The 23,098-nt window shown below is 44.3% G+C and overlaps 1 protein-coding gene across 3 annotated transcripts in view; it reads right to left on the reverse strand.

Moving 5' to 3' along the window:
- thnsl2 (threonine synthase-like 2) overlaps positions 1–23,098 on the reverse strand; it is a 46,175-nt gene that overhangs the window by 2,016 nt on the left and 21,061 nt on the right. Inside the window, exons 1-6 of one of the 3 annotated variants that reach the window (XM_084035980.1) lie at positions 21,313–21,411; positions 19,577–19,808; positions 19,207–19,401; positions 2,727–2,879; positions 2,409–2,642; positions 877–1,025 (exon numbers count right to left, since the gene is read on the reverse strand). In XM_084035980.1, the coding sequence (XP_083892106.1) occupies positions 877–1,025; positions 2,409–2,642; positions 2,727–2,879; positions 19,207–19,401; positions 19,577–19,808; positions 21,313–21,387 (1,038 nt within the window). In that variant the 5' untranslated portion in view covers positions 21,388–21,411. Of the gene's footprint in view, positions 1–876; positions 1,026–2,408; positions 2,643–2,726; positions 2,880–19,206; positions 19,402–19,576; positions 19,809–21,222; positions 21,243–21,312; positions 21,412–23,098 lie in introns of those variants that run through there. The other 2 variants (XM_084035982.1, XM_084035981.1) reach the window with 2 other exon arrangements.

Genomic DNA, 23,098 nt, shown 5'->3' on the forward strand with positions numbered 1-23,098 from the left:
ATTCAGATGAAGGAGCTGAAAGCTACTAAAAACAGGAAGAACCCACAGTAAGTGTAGAAAGCTCTGGTAGAGTTGAAGAGAACGTCACTCTTTTCCTTTCAGTCCACTTCAGGTTCCTGAGAAAGCCGGTAAAACCGGACTTCACCATGTGGAATATGTGTTGATGGATTACAGGAGACGCTTGGACAGATTCAGAAAAGATGCCGAGTCTACTTTTATCAGAACTTAACTTGACATTAACTTTACTGACCAATCAGGTGACTATCAACACGAATGATTCACGCAACGAACAACTGACGTGACAGTTTGATGCTGAACACTAACAGCACTCTCCTGGACTCTTTGACCTGTTCCAGTGGGGACTATCTCTTTGTTTAGACTATACTTGTTGCTCTACCCATAATGCAGCAGGTGACTGCATCAAATAGAAACGCTCACACGCTGAATGAGCATCTGGCTCAGACACCAGGGAGACCTGACCAAGTCTTAGCATATACAGCTCTGGAAAGAATGAAGAGACCACTGCGAAATTATCCCTTTCTCCTATTTATAGGTATGTTTTAATTATGTAAAATTAAACATTTTTGCTTTATTCTATAAACTACTGACAACAATTTTTCCAAAATCCAAATAAAAAAATATTGACATTTACAGCATTTAATATTTATTTGATAAGAGTAGGTAAGAAGAATATATATTGTTTATAAAATTAACAAAAAATGCTGTAAAAGTCAATATATTTTTCTTATATTTTTACACACAGGAAGTGTTCTGGCTAACTGGCAGATACCCTGAACGTGTTGGGGCTTTCGAGAAGGCCGATAACTGCTCCTATTTGTGTGGATGCCTCTCACTGATGCTGTGTAACTGTGTTACCTGGATGTCTATGGCAGGAGCCAACGTTTTGGTGACCTTAGCCGCCATGGAGAAGTCCCCAGTGGTGACCGTCCTGTGCACTATGTCATTAGAGTTCACCATGGCAACCAGCTTCAGGGGCAATCCCATCTGCTTTACAATGTAGCCAGCTGGGACACAGACACACAACACATTCATTACCTTTTGTTGAGGGAAACCTGTGCTGCTAATGAGGAAGTGAAATAGCAGAAATGAACACTGAAACAATTAGTCAACAATTTAGTCCAATTCTGATCAATTAATAAAAACCTGATAAATCACATAATCACAGATATATCTGTATCTAAACAATTGAAATGGGATGAATAATGAATTGTCTCTCACCGTTGACTAACGTACATATTTTTTCCAAAATAAGGTCCCAAGTGGAACACAGGAAGGGACAGGACTTAACTTCCCTATATCTAGTATGTTGGCTGAGCACACGTATGCACATTTGAGTGCTGACATATTTGGTTTGGTCTTGCGTGTCCTTCAATTCTACAGTTGTATAATATTGTAGGATTTAAGAAATATTTGTATAATCTTCTTCAATGATTATTTCCATTATATGACGGATTATGACGGATTGTAAGGATTGTCGTCTTGTAAAATAAAACAAAACACTACACTAACAAATTAATTCACATCAATTATGTTAAGTGGGAACCATGCCATCCAATAATCAGTGATCAATCACATTATTTATAGGCCAGGTCATGGAATTCACTGCTGCTGCAAGATGTTGCAGATCGTGAGGAGGGAACGCGTCTTGCAAGACCATGTGGATCTTTTTGCAGACGAGGACCTCTTGGGCGCTTTAGGCTACCAATAGTTACCAATTTGCCCAATATCTCCATTACACAGCCTGTGTGCCAGAAACAGACAGACACAATGACGTCATGGTCACAACTCCTTAATAAACACATTGTCACCCCCCCACCACACAGGACCATCAGCTGGTTGGTGATGTCACACCCCACCACACAGGACCATCAGCTGGTTGGTGATGTCACACCCCACCACACAGGACCATCAGCTGGTTGGTGATGTCACACCCCCACCACACAGGACCATCATCAGCTGGTTGATGATGTCACACCCCCACTACACAGGACTATCAGCTGGTTGGTGATGTCACACCCCCACTACACAGGATCATACGAGAGGATAGGGACGTCCAGTCTGTTTTTGAAAATGAAATGTGAAGTGTATCCATAGACGAACCTGAATTCAGTTAAACAGTGGGCACACAGTGTCGTGGTCCATTGAGCTTAATGAACCCAGCTAAGCAACTAGCATGATACAACTAACAACAACTAATGTGCTACCAAAACTTTACGGGTAAAACTTGCACTCCAGAATGAATTTTCCGCGTGTGGGAGTAGTAAAAACAAACAGCTGTGTGGTGACTGGCTGTATCGAAAGGACAAACAACCTGTACCAAACATTTCCAGGACACATATATGTACGGTTACACCCGAATCATGCAATTAAAGAAGTAATCACCTCACCTGCAATGTTCCCAGCCCCTCCAGTGGGCACCACCACCTCCAGCTCAGGTAGCTCTCCGTCAGCCTGCTCCATACCACTGAGCTCCAGGTAAGCATAGATGAAATGGGCCAGCTGGATCATGACTCGAGACCAGTTGACTGAGTTGAGGCTCATGAGATTGTGAGACCTGACCAGATCCTGATCGGCAAAGAGATGCCGCAGAGGCTGATCAATGTCATCTGAGCTGCCGTCGGCTGCAGAGGTAGAACCACACATTTGATTGTGTTTGTTTTATTATGAAAGAACAACCTTTAGTCCTGAAGCCTCGTTAGATTTACCTGCAAACACATGGACATTATCCTCCAGACAGGTGATCATGTGTTTCTCTTGGACTGGAGTGATGCATCCTCTGGGGTAAACCACCAGCACATCCAACCCACTGAGACCTCTCACGCTCTGGATTGCTGATCCACCTGTGTCTCCTGATGTACCTGGAGAGGAAAAACACAAGTGACAGGGCTTTTAATTTGAAATGGGAAAGTAAGTGTTGAAAAAACGTAACATGGCCAATGGGAGCAGATCAGAGAATAAGGCTTGCTGATCTTCCTTGGAGGACTGTTTCAAAGCAGTTAAAATAAACAACACAATGGATTTGTTTTCCATGACCCGGTCATAGATCGAGCAGCACATGATGAGGTAGATGATTCTCTCATAGTAAACGTGAGGATCTTTGAAGGCCTGTCATTTATTGGTCTCGTCACATTGGGCCCTAGTTTCGTAGACCAGGCGCAGTCAGCACGCAATGCACGTGCGCCACGCCGACGGGATGTGTCCGCCTGGAAGTTTTGTGCACCGCGTAGGCTAGCGCAGGCACGCCTCCCGTCTCGCCCACCCGCGCAAGTGGGAAAGAGGGAGGAGAAGAAGTGGGAGACGAGGAGGAGACGAGGCGTGGACTTCGGCTTCATGGATTTATTACGGACAGGACGACTGCACTGCTCAGTCGTTTCTTTATGGATACAAAATCAAAACTACGTGAAAAACGTTTTCGTTTCTGCGGTGACTGGGAGGGACGACAGGCGCTCGGCTGTCTACTGCTAATGTCTACTCTACGGGGTGATTTGAGGTGAGTAACTTCATGCTAAAACACACATATTTAAGTCGTTTTGCCACACTATTTGTGCTAAACGAGCGCCGTGGTGTCTCGTACGGACCCAACCTGTGTTGCATAGGTCTTGGAATTGTTTTCTGAGGCCCAGGAAAGCAGATACAACGGTGCCCCAATGGGTTAGCATTGTAGCGAGTCTGGAAGGCTGCCAGGCAGGTACAGATCTCGGGCTAGGCAACGTCAATTTTTGTCGGGTTTTTTGCTTCTAATAAGTCGGGATGACCCTGAGGACAACGGACATGGGGTCAAAAATGACCGGATTTCTCCTTTAAGATGTGTTTATTGCCTGATGTCCTGTAATTTGTAAATCATTGTGTGACTTTACTAATACTGAAGGATTAAAATTTATATTTGCATATGTGTTTGATTTTCTGGCAGGTGAAGGGACAAGCGCAGCATGCACTGTTTCACAGCCTGAGGACACCCCAGGCCCATCAACAGATCCTCAGGTCCATGAAATAACTCTCAAGGCAGCACCATTAGACCCTGCTGAATGGCCTTCCCTGTCTGATAAGGTGAGGGTGGAGTTAGTCCACAGAGGGCCATATCAGCTGAAACCGGACTTTGAATTCCCAAAAAGAGGAGATGGGAGAAGTTGCCATCACCACTACTTCCATAGACACTTAATCAATGGGGAAAAGATCAGGAGAACTTGGATGGTATATTCCATTAAAAACAACAGTTTGTACTGCTTCTGTTGCAAGCTGTTCTCACAAAAACCATATAAACTAATCAGTGATGGACTAAATGACTGGAAGAATTGCAGCGATGTACTTAAAAGTCATGAGAACAGTCCAGAACATTGGAAACACATGACCTCATGGAAGGAGCTTGAAACTCGTCTTGACAAGGAACAAACAATAGACAGAGTTGAGATGGCACTAATAGAAGCTGAAAGGAGGCGGTGGCGTGAAGTGTTGACCAGGTTAGTGGCCATTATACAGTCACTGGCAGAGCGAAATATTGCTCTCAGGGGAACCACAGAAAGACTCCATGAACCAGATAATGGAAACTTCCTGAAAGAAGTAGAGCTCATGGCCAAGTTTGACACAGTACTGAAGCAGCATGTAACTGACGTGGAAACACGAGTTAGCCATACATCCTATTTCGGAAAAAATATTCAAAATGAGCTCATCAGTTGCATTGGTGAAAAGATTGTTGAGGCAATGGTCCAAGAAATTCATCAGAACAAATACTTTTCAATAATTTTGGATTGCACCCCTGATTTAAGCCATAAAGAGCAACTATCTGTCATCATACGTCATGTTGCAGTTGAGGACACCCCACACATAAAAGAGCACTTTATGGGGTTCCTTGAGGTAGAGGAGTCCACAGGAGAAAGCCTTTCAACCCTCATTCTGAAGAGACTGGAAGAGCTCGGCATCCCATTTGAAGACTGTAGAGGGCAGTCTTATGATAATGGAGCAAATATGAAAGGGAAGAAGAAAGGAGTCCAGGCTAGGCTTCTTGAAAAAAACCCAAGGGCTCTATTTGTGCCATGTGGAGCACACACAGTGAATCTGGTGATGGCTGATGCAGCAAAAAGCTCTGCAGATGCCACTTGCTACTTTGGCTACCTGCAGAAGCTGTTCACACTTTTTTCTGCCTCCACTCAGCGATGGTCCATTTTAAAAAGACATGTCACCACAACCCTGAAATCCTGGTCAGATACCAGATGGGAGAGTCGAATCAGCAGTGTAGAGGCCGTGAGATACCAGGCTGCAGAAGTCAGAGATGCACTCATAGAGGTGAGGGACAACGCCACAGACCCAACTATAAAAATCGAGGCACAATCTCTAGCTGAAGAGGTTGGATCTTACAGATTCTCAATCTGTACTGTGGTCTGGCATGACATCCTGACAAACATCAAACATGTCAGCAAATTATTGCAGTCAGAAACAATGCAAATGGATGTTGCAGTTGATCTACTCAGGAAAACTGAAGCTTCCCTTGTGGGCTACAGAGACAGTGGATTTGCTTTAGCTCAAGTGTGTGCCAAGGAGATGTGTGAAAAAATGAATGTAGAGGCTGTCCTTAAGCAGAAGAGAATTCGAAAAACTAAGAGACAGTTCTCCTATGAGATTCCTGACCAGGAAATGACAGACGCACTAAGGAAAATGGAAGTTTCCTTTTTCAATGTGGTGGTGGATGTTTCCATTGTCTCACTGCAGGAACGATTTCAGGCATTGGGTGAAGTTGAGAAGACATTTGGTGTTCTTGTCAACTTCCCTGAGCTGCCCAATGAAGACCTGAGAAAACAATGTGAAACACTGAGCAAAACCCTAAGCTGTAATGGACAGTCAGACCTGGACTGGGAGGAACTGACACAGGAGTTGCAGAGTTTCCCAGACATGGAAAAGGGGAAAAAGACAACATTTGAACTTCTCAGCTTCCTACAGGAGAAGAAACTGAAGGAAGTTTACCCTAACATGTGGGTGGGCCTGAGGATTGCTGTCACGATTCCTGTGACAGTGGCTGCTGCAGAGAGGAGCTTCTCCAAATTGAAGCTGATCAAAACCTACCTGAGATCCACCATGTCTCAAGAGCGGTTAAATGGACTTGCACTGATGAGCATCAACCGTGAAGTGTCTAGGCAGGTGTCATTTGATGATACCATAGATGCTTTTGCTGCAAGGAAGTCCAGACGTGTACAATTTTAGTTGAAGTGAAAGACACGCTGGAAAGAGTTACCTGAAAGTTTGTTGTTGTTGTTCAAATGAAACTGTTGTGATTGTTCTTGTGGTTGCTGTAATTCAATACTTGAAAGTTGTGATTTTTTGCTGTTTGCTGTTGTTGTTCAAATTAAACATGTGTGATTGTTCATTTGGCTGGTGTAATTCGTGTGTGTGTGTGTGTGTGTGTGGGGGTGGGGGGGGGGGGGGCACCGGAGAGCAATCTCGCCTAGGGCATAAAATTAGGTAGAGCCGGCCCTGCATTCATCATCATCATCATCGTCTTCATCATCTGCGGCGGGACACCAGGACCTCGCGTGCCGCTCAGACCAGCTGCAGCCCCAACTCCGATTCCAGCTCGTGGCAAAGTTGCGCGTCTCTCCACGGACAACAGGCTGCCGAGGCACGAGACCTCAGACCAGGCATGAGCTGCTGTATTTTTTTTTTTTTTATATATTTTTAGACGCATTTTATTAGCAGTGGATAGATATGAAAAACAGGAGAGAGAGAGGGAGATGTTTTGGTCCGAGAGGCTGAGTTTCCTTTACGCGTGCAATCCACCTTTGATCTGACTTCTGATGTGACGGGACAATCTATATAGATATAAATTCACGTGTTGTTGGAGCCATTTTGATATTTATGTTGCAAATTAAGTTATTAAGATTGATAACACGGTTGAAATAATTATAATATTTAAGTTTATGGAATATGGTTTAATAGTATGGTGAATTATGGTTTAAAAATAACGTAATTCTATGTGTGAAAACGGATTGACTGCCGCAATCTGTCAAGCCAATGGAATGTAACGTCGGACGTTGTAGCTTGATATAGTGATGGGTTACCTATGACCATGTGAGGCGGAAGTGGCAAACAATTTTTCAACCGCGTGAATGCGATAGGGACATCTATGTTTGTATTGACGAAGAAGGAACAAATAAATGGATCTATAATTTACGACGTGCGTTGTCCGGTTGTATCCGCTCCCAGAAGTGGCTGCTGGAAAGCTGCCACTACATTAAGTTGAAAAATTGCCCATCCGAAACGTCGGACAAAGGAAACTGGCGGATTGCATCTTGGAGCTGTGCTTGGAAATACGCTGGAACACATTCAGCATCAACTTGCTTCTTCGTGAGTACCCGGCGATTTCCATTGTCTTCAGAGACCCATATACGATCAGACGTTAGGAGAGACCGAAATGTTTGATGGGACAATCCGAATTGCGCAATCATGACCCATACGATCGGACATCAGGAGAGAATGAAACGTTTGATGGGACAATCCGAATTGCGCAATCAAGACCCATACGATCAGACATCAGGAGAGATTGAAACGTTTGATGGAACAATCCGAATTGCGCGATCGCAGGAAAGAAGTATTTAAGCGATCGCTGAGATCCCGACGTGTTAATTCAACGTGGACTCTTTTAAGAATATTGCTTATGACAAACTAAGACTTCAGTAACTAAGCATAACCTGCAATAAATCTACAAAATAATTACGATTTTGCAAATGAATAAATTATGCGCACAACATATCTATAGGAACGAATAAACCGACGGCAAGAATTAAAGGAATTAAAGAAATTAAGACGCTGTTTATTTGTATGTTGATGCGACATGGGAAGGAATAATTATTTATAAAACGAAATAAAATAACCGAGATCATGTCTGAGGAAGAGGAGGCCATAGGCCCAGACACGGGTGAGCAACATCAGAGCAGACATGGGATTAAAGAGCTCAGCGCAACTCGTCGTGGCAAACTTGGGCACTGCACTCGAAAAATGAATGAGATTAATAATGAAATAAGATTTGGTAGAGGAGATTCTGTTGCTGTGAAAGCACAATTGGAAGAGTTTCATAAAATATTGAAGACATTTAAAACATCTCATGAATCAGTTCAAATGCTTTTATCTGATGACGTGAAAGAGAATGAAAATGTTGACTGGTATGAACCGAAGATAGCAAAGTTTAATGACTTTATTTGTTAAACCGAGATATGGTTAAGACGTCAGCAAGACCCACAATCACCTGATGATGTGCATGATAGTGTGTCAATGGTATCTAAGAGTAGTTCTAAAGCATCATCAGTTTATTCTGCGCGAATTAAAATTGCTGTGGATAAAGCTGGTTTACTGGCCAGAGCTAAGTCATTGAGAGAGAAACACGAAATGGAAATGGAAACGGAAATGGAAAAGCTTTAACTGCGAGCTAAAATGGAAGCATTTCAACTAAGAGAGGATCTTGCTGTCACAAATGCCAAACTAGAGGCCATAGAAGAAATTGATCCAACTGAAGCAACAGCAGGAATGGCTTTCAGACCTGAGGATGGTATGAATGCTTACCTGGAGAAATATATGGAGAAATCACACAGAACGGAGGAACCAATTTCCGAATCAGTGGAAAGCAGCAGAGTGGCAGGGATATCTCAGCCGGATTTCGTGGATCTGGGAGCAGTACCTAAAACACCATTACAGAGGGCTATGCGTGACGGCCTAGCCCAGAAATCAATGGCAGTACCGCAAACAACCACTGCTGCAACAACTAGGCTCAACTTATCAAGTGGAGGCACTAGAACTACTTCGACTCAACCAAGAAGAGCACAATCTACTCCGGGAAGAGAACCATTAGAACCCCTAGATAACTCAGACTTGACAAATCTGCTTGTATCTGTTGTAGCCCAATCAGCACTTCCAAAGAAGGAAGTTCCCGTGTTCAATGGTAACCCCCTGGAATTTCAGTTGTTCATGCAAGCAATCAAATACAACATAGAAGATAAGACTGACAGTAACGAAGACCGACTTTACTTTTTGGAACAATATACAGTCGGACAACCGAAAGAACTTGTCAGAAGCTGTTTTCACATGGACGCTGCGGAAGGATATGCTGAAGCCAAGCGCCTGCTCAAGCGACACTTTGGCAATGACTTTAAAATCACGACTGCCTATATGGAGAAGGCCTTAGACTGTAATCAGACCAGATGATGGAAAGGCACTTTACAGTTATGCGTTATATTTAAGAAGTTGCTGTAATGCTGCCCAAAACCTTCAATACATGTCGGAACTTGACTTGCAATCCAATATGAAACAAATAGTCTCCAAGCTCCCATACAAACTCAGAGAGAGATGGAGAACAGTGGTATGTGACATTACGGAACAAACACAACAGAGGCCTAAATTTAATGATCTCGTCAGATTAATTGAGAAACAGTCCAGAATATTGCAGGATCCGGTCTTTGGCGACATTCAAGACGTTCGCAGAGAAGCAAAGGTGAGAGCACCTACAGTGAACCTGCCCTATAGAAAATCTGCCAGCAAGCAGAGCTTTCTCACTGCAGTCTCTCCAGTCACCACTAGTGCTGTTGCAAAAGCCAATGTAAAAGAAAAGATAAATCAATTTAGAAATGTCACTCCTTTCAATGAAAGTTATGCTTTTTCCAAACCCTGTGTTTACTGTAATAGAGAGCATGCAATGGAAAGATGTGAAGCAATGTCAAAACTCCCACACAAAGAGAAAATTGAATTTCTAAAGAAACATGGATTTTGTTTTGCCTGTTTGACAAAAGGACATCTCAGCAAAACATGTAAGAAACGCCTGACTTGCCACTCATGTGATAAGAAACACCCAATACTCTTACACATCGAAAACTGGCCAACAGATGGCGCCATAGACACTAAAGCACCTGTAGTAGCCACGAACAATACTAGTGGTGGCACAGCCGTTCAAGCCAACTCGGTCACAGTTACCCTGCCACCAACCGACCAAACAGAGGCCGGCAATACAGACCACAAATTGGCAATTGTACCCGTGATAGTGAAGGCGACCAAAGGTAGTCATGCCATAAAAACATATGCATTCCTGGATCCCGGGAGTTCCGCTACCTTCTGTACAGAAAAACTAATGGAAGAACTGTCTGTCAGAGGGAGGAAAACAGAAATTCTGCTTCAAACCATGTGCTATGAAAAGCCAGTAAAAACCTTCAAATTATGTGGACTGGAAGTAAGCAGCCTTGATGGCAAAGACTTCATCGAACTCCCAGAGATCTTCACACAATGCACAATTCCTGTAAGTGATAAGAACATCCCAAGAGAAGAGGATCTAAAACAATGGCCTTACCTAAATGAGGTCAAACTGAACTCCATTGAAGCTGACGTGAGTCTGTTGATTGGGATGAACATCCCCAAAGCCATGGAACCACTCAAGGTCATCAACAGCCAGGACAATGGCCCGTATGCTGTCCTGACACACCTTGGATGGATAGTTAATGGCCCACTGGGAATTAGCTCACATGTAAACAAACATGGACGACCACAAATAATGACAAACAGAATATCAGTGGCTCGCTTGGGCGATCTTCTGATCCAACAGTACAATCAAGACTTCCCCGAATTGAGCTATGAGGAGAAAGACGAACATTCATTCGAAGATAAAAGATTTCTGCAAATCATGAAAGAATCTTTAAGGAAAAGAGACGGTCATTATGAAATCCGACTTCCTTTCCGTAAGGATGATCTTCGTATGCCAAATAATAGGCAAATGGCTGAACAAAGAGCATATGGCCTTAAGAAAAGACTTGAGAAGGATGAATCATTTAAGAAGGATTACGTGTGTTTCATGAACGATTTCTTATTGAAAGGACATGCAGAGATGGTACCCGAAGAACAGCTCCACCGGACTGATGGGAGACTCTGGTACATTCCCCACCACAAAGTGTACCACAAACGTAAAAAAACAATCCGGGTGGTCTTCGACTGTACTTCGGCCTACAGAGGTACCTCTTTGAACACAGAGCTACTACAAGGCCCAGACCTTACAAACACCTTGCTAGGTGTACTTCTGAAGTTCAGACAGGAACCAGTAGCTGTGATGGGAGACATCGAAGGAATGTTCCACCAAGTGAAGATTCCTGAAACGGATGTGGACTTTCTGAGGTTCTTGTGGTGGCCAGGTGGCGACACTACTCAAGCACTGAGGGAATTTCGAATGACTGTGCATCTATTCGGTGCAGTTTCATCTCCCAGCTGTGCAAATTTTGCCCTCAAGCAGACAGCTGAGGATAATGAAGGGAAAGCCGATAGCTCAGCACTGAACACTATTCGTCACAATTTCTATGTGGATGACTGTGTTAAATCAGTTCCAGATGAAAACCAAGCCATTAGTCTGGTTCAGAACTTAAAGAAAATATGTGCAACTGGAGGATTTAAACTTACCAAATGGACCAGCAACAGCCGTTCTGTCCTTGCATCTTTACCCGTAGAGGAAAAGGCAAAAGAAGTAAAGAACATTGACCTTGAGAAAGACAAGCTTCCTGTGGAGAGAGCACTTGGCATGCGGTGGGATGTCGAGTCCGATACATTCTTCTTTGACATCACCCCGAAACAACAGCCAGTTAGTCGAAGGGGAATCTTGTCTGTGCTCAATTCTGTTTACGATCCTCTGGGATTCTTATCGCCAGTGATGCTCACAGGGAAACTGATACAGCAGGAGCTGTGTAAGATCAACTGCGGATGGGATGGGGAAATCCCACCTGCCCTTGCGTCAAAATGGAGCGAGTGGCAGAAAGATCTTCACGGGATTTCCGACTTCAGAATCGAAAGATGCTACAAACCCGTAGATTTTGATGTCACTGACACCCAATTACACCACTTCTGCGATGCCAGCGAAAGTGGCTATGGGACTGTCAGCTACATAAGATTTACCAGCGGAAGCAAACCTCCTCACATTACGTTAGTGATGGGAAAAGCGAGGGTTGCACCCCTAAAAGTGGTCACAATCCCCAGAATGGAGCTCACTGCAGCGGTTTTGGCCACTCGTATTGACAATATGCTCAGGAAAGAACTGGGGCTTCAGATCTCAAACTCCTTCTTCTGGACTGATAGTACTTCTGTCCTGAAGTACATTCCGAGTGACACTCAGAGATTCAAGACCTTTGTGGCTAACCGAGTATCCCTGATTCGTGACCTGACACAGAAATCTCAGTGGCTTCACATTAAGACTGACCTCAACCCAGCAGACAATGCGTCTAGGGGAATGCAAGCTGATGCTTTTCTGAAAGAAAGATCTTGGCTTAACGGTCCAGACTTTCTGGCCAAATGCGAAGCTGACTGGCCGAAACTTTCCACTCAACCACTAGTACTTTCTGACAGTGACTCAGAGGTAAAGAAAACTGTTGTGGCCTTCGCAACAACAGTCCACGAAGACCCTCTGACTCACTTCATCGAATCCTTCTCATCATGGGACAAACTCATCAGATCTACGGCGTGGCTTTTGAAGTTCAAAGGGACCCTGAGACACTTGATCCAATTGAAAAAAGCATATACCTCACACAGTGCATCAGTTAAATCAGAATATGTGAAAGACAAGCAGCTATCTGACCAGCAACTGTCCGTGCAGGATTTTACAGAAGCTGAGGAATCACTTGTTGCTTATGTTCAACAGAAAGCCTTCAGGGATGAAGTGAATGCCTTAAGAGCAGGCCAAGCTGTAAGAAGGAGTAGCAGACTATACAAGTTGGACCCCATTCTTAGTGATGGAATACTGAGAGTGGGCGGTAGATTAAGTAAGTTGGCTATGCCGGAGGACTTCAAACACCCGGCTATTCTGTCTAATGTAGACCACTTCTCAAAACTTCTTCTGAACCACACCCACCATCTGGTTGGTCATTGTGGAAAAAATCAGATGCTTTCTAAGCTAAGAACAAAATATTGGATTCCCAAAGCCAATCAGGCTGCAAGGAAAATAACCCGCGATTGCACACTCTGCAGACGATGGCATGGCAGTGCTATGAAACAGAAAATGGCTGATTTACCGCTCATACGCATAACACCAGATCTCCCCCCGTTCACTCACACTGGCCTGGACTATTTCGGGCCCATAGAAGTCAAGAGTGGCCGTAGCCGGGTGAAGAGATACGGAGCCTTGTTTACAAGTCTTGTCAGTAGGGCTGTACACTTGGAGATGGCTTACTCCATGGACACAGATTCATGTATCTCAGCCTTGCGAAGATTCATCTGCAGACGTGGTCAAATCAAAGAAATAGTTTCAGACAACGGAACAAATTTCGTGGGTGCAGAGCGAGAATTAAAAGAGGCACTTGCTCACCTGAACAGGAATAAAATACAGGATTCAATGAATACAAAAGGCATCAAATGGAGTTTCAACCCGCCTTATGGTTCCCACCACGGAGGCGTGTGGGAACGTCTCATTCGAATCATAAAAAAAATCCTTTACTCCATCACAAAGGAACAGACCCTGAATGACGAATGTCTTCAAACTGCCTTGTGCGAAGTGGAGGCAGTTCTCAATGCCCGTCCCATTACAGTATCATCTGGAGACTCCAAAGATCCTGAACCCCTAACTCCAAACCACCTTCTGCTCTTGAAAGGAAAACCCATTCTTCCACCCGGGCTCTTTTCCAAACAGGACAGCTACTCTAGAAGAAGGTGGAAACAGGTTCAGTACCTGTCAGACCTCTTCTGGAAAAGATGGACACGGGAGTATCTCCCGCTAATGCAGGAGAGACAAAAATGGAATGAAGTCAAAAGAAATCTGAAACCTGGAGACATAGTACTGATCATAGATGAGACCTCTCCACGAAACTCCTGGCCTATGGGACGTATCATGGAAACCTTTCCAGACGCAAAGGGATGTGTACGTCGTCTCAAAGTAAAAACTCAGACAAACATCCTGGAAAGACCTATTACCAAGCTGTGTCTCCTCAAAGACATGTCCTGACTGACCATCTTACTGACCCGACTGACTGACTTACACACTGACACACACCACACTACACTGCTAACAAACATAACATTTATTTTGATAAAATACTGAAATCCTTTTCTAGTATATTTCACTTTTGAACGAGCAAAGAATACATACGAATTTGTTGGATACTTACCTGCTGATGTTTATGGAAAGATTAAATTAAATGTATTAATGTGAAATTATATGATTTGAAAAGGACTATTGAATGGACTATCGAAAGGACTATTGAATGGACTATCAAAAGGACTATTGAATGGGCTATCGAAAGGACTATTGGAATATTTTTTGAGAAAAGACTCTGAATTCCCCTTGATTTTTATAAGGGGTAATATTTTTGAAAGAAGAAAGCCTTTTCCGGCTGGACTTTTCATGAACCATTGAAACAAATATGTGAAAAAAAAAGAAAAAAAAAGAAATGTGAAACATGAATAATATTGCAATGGACTCTTTGAACTGTGTGGCTCCCATGAATATCTTGTTATGAATTGCCTTATTATGGCCAATTAGGGGCCGGAGTGTTGGAGCCATTTTGATATTTATGTTGCAAATTAAGTTATTAAGATTGATAACACGGTTGAAATAATTATAATATTTAAGTTTATGGAATATGGTTTAATAGTATGGTGAATTATGGTTTAAAAATAACGTAATTCTATGTGTGAAAACGTATTGACTGCCGCAATCTGTCAAGCCAATGGAATGTGACGTCGGACGTTGTAGCTTGATATAGTGATGGGTTACCTATGACCATGTGAGGCGGAAGTGGCAAACAATTTTTCAACCGCGTGAATGCGATAGGGACATCTATGTTTGTATTGACGAAGAAGGAACAAATAAATGGATCTATAATTTACGACGCGCGTTGTCCGGTTGTATCCGCTCCCAGAAGTGGCTGCTGGAAAGCTGCCACTACACGTGTTGATTCAATTAGTTGCATTAAATAGTGTTTGTGTCTCTTCATGTTAGCCCTGTGATAGACTGGCGTCCTGTCCAGGGTGAACCCTGCCTTTGCCCAATGACAGCTGGGATCGGCTCCAGCCCCCCCGCGACCCTGAATACAGGATAAGCGGTAGACAATGGATGGATGGATGGATGGAAATAGTGTTTGTTGTGATTATTTATTGCATTTAAATGTGCCTGGAACTGTGGAAACCTGCCTGTGAGGTCTCGGTGACGTGTGTGCACTGCACGCCGTCAGCCAAACTGCCACTCCGCCAGCTGTAACTCGCCTTGAATGAATGGACTTTATTTGCGCCTTATGCCAAGAGTAGACCAGGTTGGAGCTGGCAGGCTTTCAGCGAAGTCTCGGCGAGGCTTTTTGCCACGAAACTTCCGCTGCACCAAGCTGAATCTGTGACGCCTCCCCCTGCTGCGCCGCCACACCCATCTTGGCGCCGGCAATCCACCAAACTGCCAAACTGACCGTGCGCAAGGCTGCGCTGGTCGAAACTTGCATTACGCTGGCTCCGCCACCCTGCGCTGCGCCACGAAACTAGGGCCCTTTGGCTGTAAAACCTTAATTTACACTCTCTGTCATAAACATTAAAGCTAAATGGAATAAAGAACACTGAATATGAGAGGTGACTGAAGAGGATTTTAATTAAGTTTTGATGGATAGAGTGCACATTTAAAACCAAAGTTAAGTCAGCCTGAGAATCACGGAATCAAACAAAAAAGAAGAGTTCGACTCCCACTTGTTGTTTGCTTGAAGGGATGGACAATAAGCCCTTTGCTCCTCTAGGGAGCATGCCATTGATAAATATCCTCCATTTCACTCGGTTGTTGGTGGTTCTTTCTAGATCTCCCCAGCTGAGCTCACTCCTAGACATTTCTGTCTGGACACTTCTCCGAGAAGGGATGGGTTGTGGTGAAATTATTATTATTACAAATTTCTTGTTCACTGACCCTGGATCCATCAGTCAGAGAAAGTGTTGCTTCACATCGACTGGAAAAGGGGAAACCTGGACCCTCTTGTTATCTCTGTTCAGCTGCAAGTATCTGAGAGGAAGTCTCTGAGCATTGTTTGTGCTTATGCACTGAACAACATAGAGGACCTGGACTTCTTCATTGATGGGTATCGTCCTGGAAAGGGCACCAACTAGGGACTCTCTAGTTCTGCTGGGGGACTTCAGCGCTCACATAGGGAACAAAGGAGAAACCTGGAGGGGATTGATTGGGAGGAAGGATCTACCTGATCTAAACCCAAGTGGTAGTGTTGGACTGTGTAAGTCATGGATTGGCCATAACAAACACTATGTTTGAGCAAAGTGCGGTTCAAGAGTGGACTTAGGACCAGAACATTAAGGCCAAAGGTCAATAATCGACTCTGTGGTCATCTTCAGATCTGTGCGTACACTCATGTAAAGAGAGAAGCAGAGCTTTAAAAATGATCACCACCTGGTCGTGAATTGGATCAGATGGTGAGGGAGGGTGCCGGCGTGTCCTGGTGAACCCAAACATGTAATGAGGGTGAACTGGGAATGGCTGAGGTCCCTGTCCAAATCTACAACTCCCATCTCCAGAAGAAGTTTTTGTTTTGTTTTTGTGCATCCTGGGGGGAATCTGGGGGCATAGAATCCAGGCTGACAATATAAAAAGCCTTGATTGTGGAAGTTCCTGCTAGGTGTGGTGTGAAGAAGGTCATTGGTGTTTGCTGTTGCAGTAACCTAATAAACCACTGGTGGACACCAGTGGGGAAGGAGGCCTTCAAGCTGAAGAGGGAGGCCTTTCAGACTGGAAGATCTGAAAATCTGGTCTCTGGAAACAGTACGACTGTAGCTGTAGCAGGAGGGAATAATGTTCTGGCAAAACGACAGAAAGGAAAACAGGGCTCGTCTTAGGCTCTTTGAGGAACTCCTGAACCTGATGAGCACATCCTATGTGGAAGAGTTGGGGAAGGACCCATCCATATCTCAGGCAGATTTCACTGAGGTAGTCAAAAAGCTCCTCAGCTCCACACCAGGGGTGGATGAGATTCACCCTCAGATGCTGGGAGCTCTGGACATTGCTGGGCTGTCTTGGCTGACAAGCCTCTTCACGTGGAGGACGAGGACAGTGTCCGTGGAGTGGTAGACCGGGATGGCGGTTCCCATTTTTAAAAAGGGGGACCTGGGAGTGTGATCCAATTATCGAGGTATCACACTGCTCAGCCTCCCCAGGAAAGTTTAGTCCGGGGTGCTGGAAAAGGGCTTCCGACCGATTGTAGAGGAAAAATACGGAAAAGGATTATCAAATTAGCAAGTAGAGTTTCTTGACCACTACCTTGAATACAATGTATTCCTGAAGATTACAAAAGCAAAATTATGTCTTTTTATTCATCAGGCCTCAAACAAATCAAGGTCTTTGTAAAGACTATGTCAGGTATTTCCATTAAAATGTACCCGTTTATTTTTGTAGACCAGATTAAAAAATCACGTTTTATGTTATGATCCGCAATCCCTACAGTTAGTTTCCTCCCATTTTGTTTTTCCTCTTCCTGCTGAGCATGGCGAGACTCGCTTGCCCCCTCCCACTCCTGATCAGCGTCTGGCGAGACACACCTGGAAATGAACACCTCATCACTGCTTGCATATATAATCCACTCCTGCAGTTGAACCTTGCTGGATTATTCCTTTCCTTGTGATATTGTGCTCTCTGGCTCCTTAGCGAAGTAATGATTTCAACAAGCCTTTAGGAACTTGACAAACTTGATTTACCTGCTTGCCAGTTAGTCAACCTGTGCTCCGTTCGCCTCTACATCCTGTCTCTCTGCTGCCATATGATTCACCAGCCTGCCAAATGGTAAATGGTCCTCATTTATATAGCGCTTTTATCCAAAGCGCTTTACAGTAATGACTGACACCCATTCATACACACATTCACACACATTCACACACCGACGGTGGAGTCAACCACGCAGGGTGACAGCCAGCTCGTCAGGAGCAATTAGGGTGAGGCGTCTTTCTCAGGGACACCAGGCACTCAGCTAGGAGGAGCCGGGGATTGAACCGGCAATCTTGCGGTTGCCAGCCAACCCGCTCTACCTCCTGAGCTAACCCCCCCCCCCCAAATCTCTCCTCTCCTTGGGCCCTAGTTTCGTAGACCAGGCGCAGTCAGCTTTCAGCGCACCTGCGCCACGCCGACGGGGTGTGTCCGCCTGGACTTTGCAAGTTTCGTGCACCACGCAGGCTCGCGCAGGCACACCTCCCGTCTCGCCCACCCGCGCATGTGGGAAAGAGGGAGGAGAAGAAGGCGTGAGTGGGAGACGAGGAGGAGACGAGGCGTGGACTGGGATTAATACAGCCGATTCAGATCTTCACCAATCAAATGAGCTCCTCTCCTCTCCTTTAATGCGTTAGGGGAGGTTCAGTGCAAGTTCCGTCACTTGACAACCCGATGACAGAAGCAGCGCCGCCGCTCCCACCACGCGCATCACGCGCTGTGCGTGCGTATCATAATAATAACAATGCCGATATTATAAAAAACAGGAGAGAGAGAGAGATGTTTTGGTCCGAGAGGCTGAGTTTCCGTTACGCGTGCCATCCGCCTTTGATCTGACGTCAGATGTGACGGGACAATCTATATAGATATAAATTCACGTGTTGATTCAATTAGTTGCATTAAATAGTGTTTGTTGTGATTATTTATTGCATTTAAATGTGCCTGGAACTGTGGAAACCTGCCTGTGAGGTCTCGGTGACGTGTACGCACTGCGCGCCGTCAGCCAAACTTCCACTCCGCCAGCTGTGATTTGCCTTGAATGAATGGACTTTATTTACGCCTTGCGCCTTGTGCCGAGAGTAGACCAGGTTGGAGCTGGCGAGCTTTCAGCGCAGTCTCGGCGAGGCTTTTTGCCACGAACCTTCCGCTACGCCAAGCTGAATCTGTGACGCCTCCCCCTGCTGCGCCGCCACACCCATCTTGGCGCAGGCGATCCACCAAACTGCCAAACTGACCGTGCGCAAGGCTGCGCGGGTCGAAACTTGCATTGCGCCGGCTCTGCCGCCCTGCGCCACCCTGCGCTGCGCCACGAAACTAGGGCCCATTGTCTCCAACCTATGAACTTGCCACTCAACAAGCCTTCATTAGCTTCCTGGATTTCCTGGACCTCATGGAACCCACGGTACCCGGAACACTTCCCTTTAATTACAAATAAATCCCTTCCTGCTTTAAACTCCGTTCTGAGCTTGGATGTGTCTGCACTTGGGTCCAACTGTTTGAATAAATCACATGGTAGGTCTTACCCACAAGAACTGTAGCTCTGTGTCTCTGTTTTTGGAGGAAATAGTTGAGAAAGCGCACAGTACAGGTCATAGCCAGGTCCTTAAAAGCCAAGGTCTCTCCATGGAAGAGCTCCAGGACTGACAGACCCTCCTTCAGCCGGGCGATCCTCACCACCTCAGGCACTGAGAATCCAGCCAGAGCTTCACCCACTAGGACTAGGACAGGGGAAAGGATCATAGGAAAGAAAACATCTTTCAAAAAAACTCTTTATATATACCCAAATATTTAATATCATACACTTTAAAATTGTATATTGTTTCCTTTTATTTATCTCTATGGAATGGAAACCAAACATTCCTGAGTATCTAATGACATATTTCAGCAGCTCACCCTCCAGGTCTTCTCTGGGGATCAGCTGAGTGGGGATGAACAGTGAGGCTACCTCCACCACCAGCTTGGTGTAGGTCAGCCCCCTCCAGCCCCTCACGGTGTCTGGGCTCAGCACAGGTACACTCTCAGGCATGAACATCCCTCCGTCTGGAGCGAAACCTGACAACAGCACATCCCTGAAGTCCCATCCATGGACCCCACCCCGAGTACTGCAGTACTGCATCGGATCAACCTGTGAATGGGGACCTGAATCTTATATAGATACATGATCCACACTATGTGTTATATCAACGTAAAGCTGATCCATGAAATGGACACGCTGTGGCTCCAGGCATCACAACCCCCCGAAAAACATTCAGTACATAAACACTGCCTCACAAAACTCTTCAGTGAAGAGTTAGGACAATACATAGGAAGTAGCCACAAGTACTTTAAACCTGCATTTATTGATTGTTTCTGGTCCCCTGATCATAGCTGAGGGCTGCAGCATCGGAGACCCCAAAAGACCCAGGTGACCTGCTTGTGAATAGACCTTTCTAGGGTTCGTAAACAACAATGACATATTTTGTGAGCGGAGCCAAACTGGTGTGAGAAAGTGACAGTTCTGTCAACGTGGCATCATGACTTTTCGTAAATATACACGCCACTTCCCGAGCTATCCGCGTGTATGTGTACGTTCTGAGCGAAACGACCCATCACATCCGCGTGTATGTAAACGGCCATTAGGGTTAGGGTTCGGCATTGATAAACACGCGAAAAGGCGATTGTGCGTAGTGATAAAACGCCATAATGGCATACGAGTTGGCGTGTCATACATACGCCACTTCATGAGATCAGTTTGGTTCTGCAGTAGCGCTGTTACATGTGAAAATCTGGATCATCTGGAAAAAGTAAATGTATATTACAGATTGAATATTACCATATGAATGCATTAGCTAGTGTATGCTAGCTCTATGCTACTTCTGCATGCTAATGTTACTAAGGTTGGTATTAATTTATTTAATATTTAGTCATCAACCACATGATTAGACATTTGATGGAAAGAATGCTCTTAAATTTGAAAACACAGAATTAAATAAAAATAAAACAGAAAACACGGAACTTGGGAAAAATAAATACAGTTAGTTAAAGTTTAGCTTGACAAACGCCACCGTGATGATTAGTTTCAGAGGCAGCGAGGGGGTGGAGCTTGGATCTCGCCGCATAGTCTAATCTTTGGTTTGAACCTACTGTCTACAGTCAGAACGAGAGAGAAATCATCAAGAGCACACAGCTCTAAGGACTTTGAGCTGGGAAGAGAAGAGAGAAACAAGCAATATTTTACATTTTAAAATAACGTTACCTAGCTTTTGGGGTTTTTTATGTTAATTTAAATGTTTCTTGCAACATGTTGCATATCTGTTTAGTATTTGATTACTTTGTTTTTTTTATACAGAATCCCAAAGTAAACTTGCACAGAATGAGCCATGCTGTGTCTTGTATCTTACTGTTGGGTCAATACGTTCTATTTGTACTAGTTAGGCTCATACATTGAGAACCACTGATAAACTATTAAAACATTTTTTTTTTTTTTGCTGTATGGTAATGATGCTGAATGGGCCAAACAAAAAATTGCCGTGTATGCAGCAACATTTTGGTTGCCCCACCAAATCTCACTCCAAGGTTTGTTGAGAAGTTGGCAGCCCTGCATTCTACAAACCGCACCAACGTGCATCGAGCACTGATCAGTAGACAACCTGCCGCTTCCTGGTCCCTGCCACAGCCGGTGATTGGTCACAGACACCACAATCCGCTTGACCTTGAAGAGTCATGTAAATATGCAAGACGAGCAGAAGCTCCTCCACTCTCGGTTCCCTTTCCTTTGTTGTTATGGATTCTATATAAACGCTCTGGTTCACAGCATATTCTCACTCTTCATCAGCCTGTTAGATAATCACAACTCTCACAGGACATGAACATTCAACACTGTTAGGCTGTCTCTACTAGAGCCCATGACTCATCAACCTACATACCAAGTTGGCACAGACAGTAAATGTACTATATGTTGTTGTACACAACACTTACCACTCTGAAGTAAAATGGATTGAAACAACTCTTTCGTCTTTACTGCTGGTCTAAGGATGGATCTGGAGACAAACTGCTGACGCTCTCAAAGGAGGAAAAAGATTAACTTGAACTTTGGAACAAACAAACTTTATGATGCTGGATTACAGCGAAGACACAAGTTCACACGAGAATCAAAGTATCAAACCGTTTCCAAAGATGCGTGTTACTTTAAAGTAATAAGAAGTACTTATAGGTTACTGGAGATATCGTATTCATGAGTGACAGTTTTGGTTAATTTTGCTTTCTGTGGAATTAACTCTAACAAACCAGTTAATGTTGAAGCAAAAATTTGCCGTGCCTTTCCTTGCTCCGTTGACTCAAAGAGTGTTGTTGCTGCATTTCAAAACACTACATCCAATTGTAATGTGTTATGTTGGTTTTGTTGAACTGTATTGGAGTATTTTGATCACACTATGAATATCAGCCGGTAGGCCAACAATCAGCTGATTGTTGCTGCCTCCTAGTACCAGGTTTCCTCCAACACATGAGTTCATATACAGATGGACCTGTAGATGCTGTGTAACCAGCCAGAAAATCTCCTCGCTGATTAACTCATTGATTAACTGTTGACATTCCTACCATAAGTGCACAATTTTGTCATTTCATAAAACTGCACATAATGCTGATGTATGATTATGGATAGTCAAAAGATGGCCTTTTGGGTCCTCTTTCATAAACGTATAGCTTGAATTCAATTGTTCTCCAGTACTGTAAGTGTAACATGCCTGTTACTGACTGCAGTTAACAAACATTTCATCACGTTGATGTGTAACCCCACCCCCCTTATTGATGATCGGACGTGTCTGCAACATGACGTCACTGTGGTGAAGGTGCAATGGTTTTGGTCACCTTGAAGTTGCAACACCCTCCCGGCCGATGAGACTGACTCCAGTCAACTCATCATTTACAGTTCAAGAGGATACAGTAGTTTCCTGTTCTTCTCATGGTTATCCTGGAAGGTAACATAACAAGGCAAGAACGTACTTTTCTATCTCTCTACCACATAAACATCTTTAATTCTTCCCATTTTCCAAAGATGTTCGGGCGGTTCATCCTCATTGATTAATACCACATCACCAAGCTTCAGTTCCGTAGACTGTTCTACAGAAGAGGAGAAATGGACTGATCTCAATTCCATGAGATAATCCTTCTTCCATTGAGTCCAAAACGTTCCGCTGTCTGTATTTCCACCTTTTTCTCAACTGATCTTGATTTAGGTGAGGTCCTGTTGCTGTTGCGTTGCCGGTTGAGGGAAGTGTTGTCAGACGTTGACCTATCAAAAGTGTGAGGGAGTTAGAGGGACGGGTTCCTCACTGTTTGTGTGGGTGAAAGTGATCGGACGAGAGTTGACAACCTCTTCCACTTCTGTCAGAAGCATCTCAATTTCTTTGTACCTCAAAGATTGTTTTCCAATCA

The sequence above is a fragment of the Eutrigla gurnardus genome, assembly GCF_963514095.1.
Source record: "Eutrigla gurnardus genome assembly, chromosome: 19".
NCBI classification, from domain to species: domain Eukaryota; kingdom Metazoa; phylum Chordata; class Actinopteri; order Perciformes; family Triglidae; genus Eutrigla; species Eutrigla gurnardus.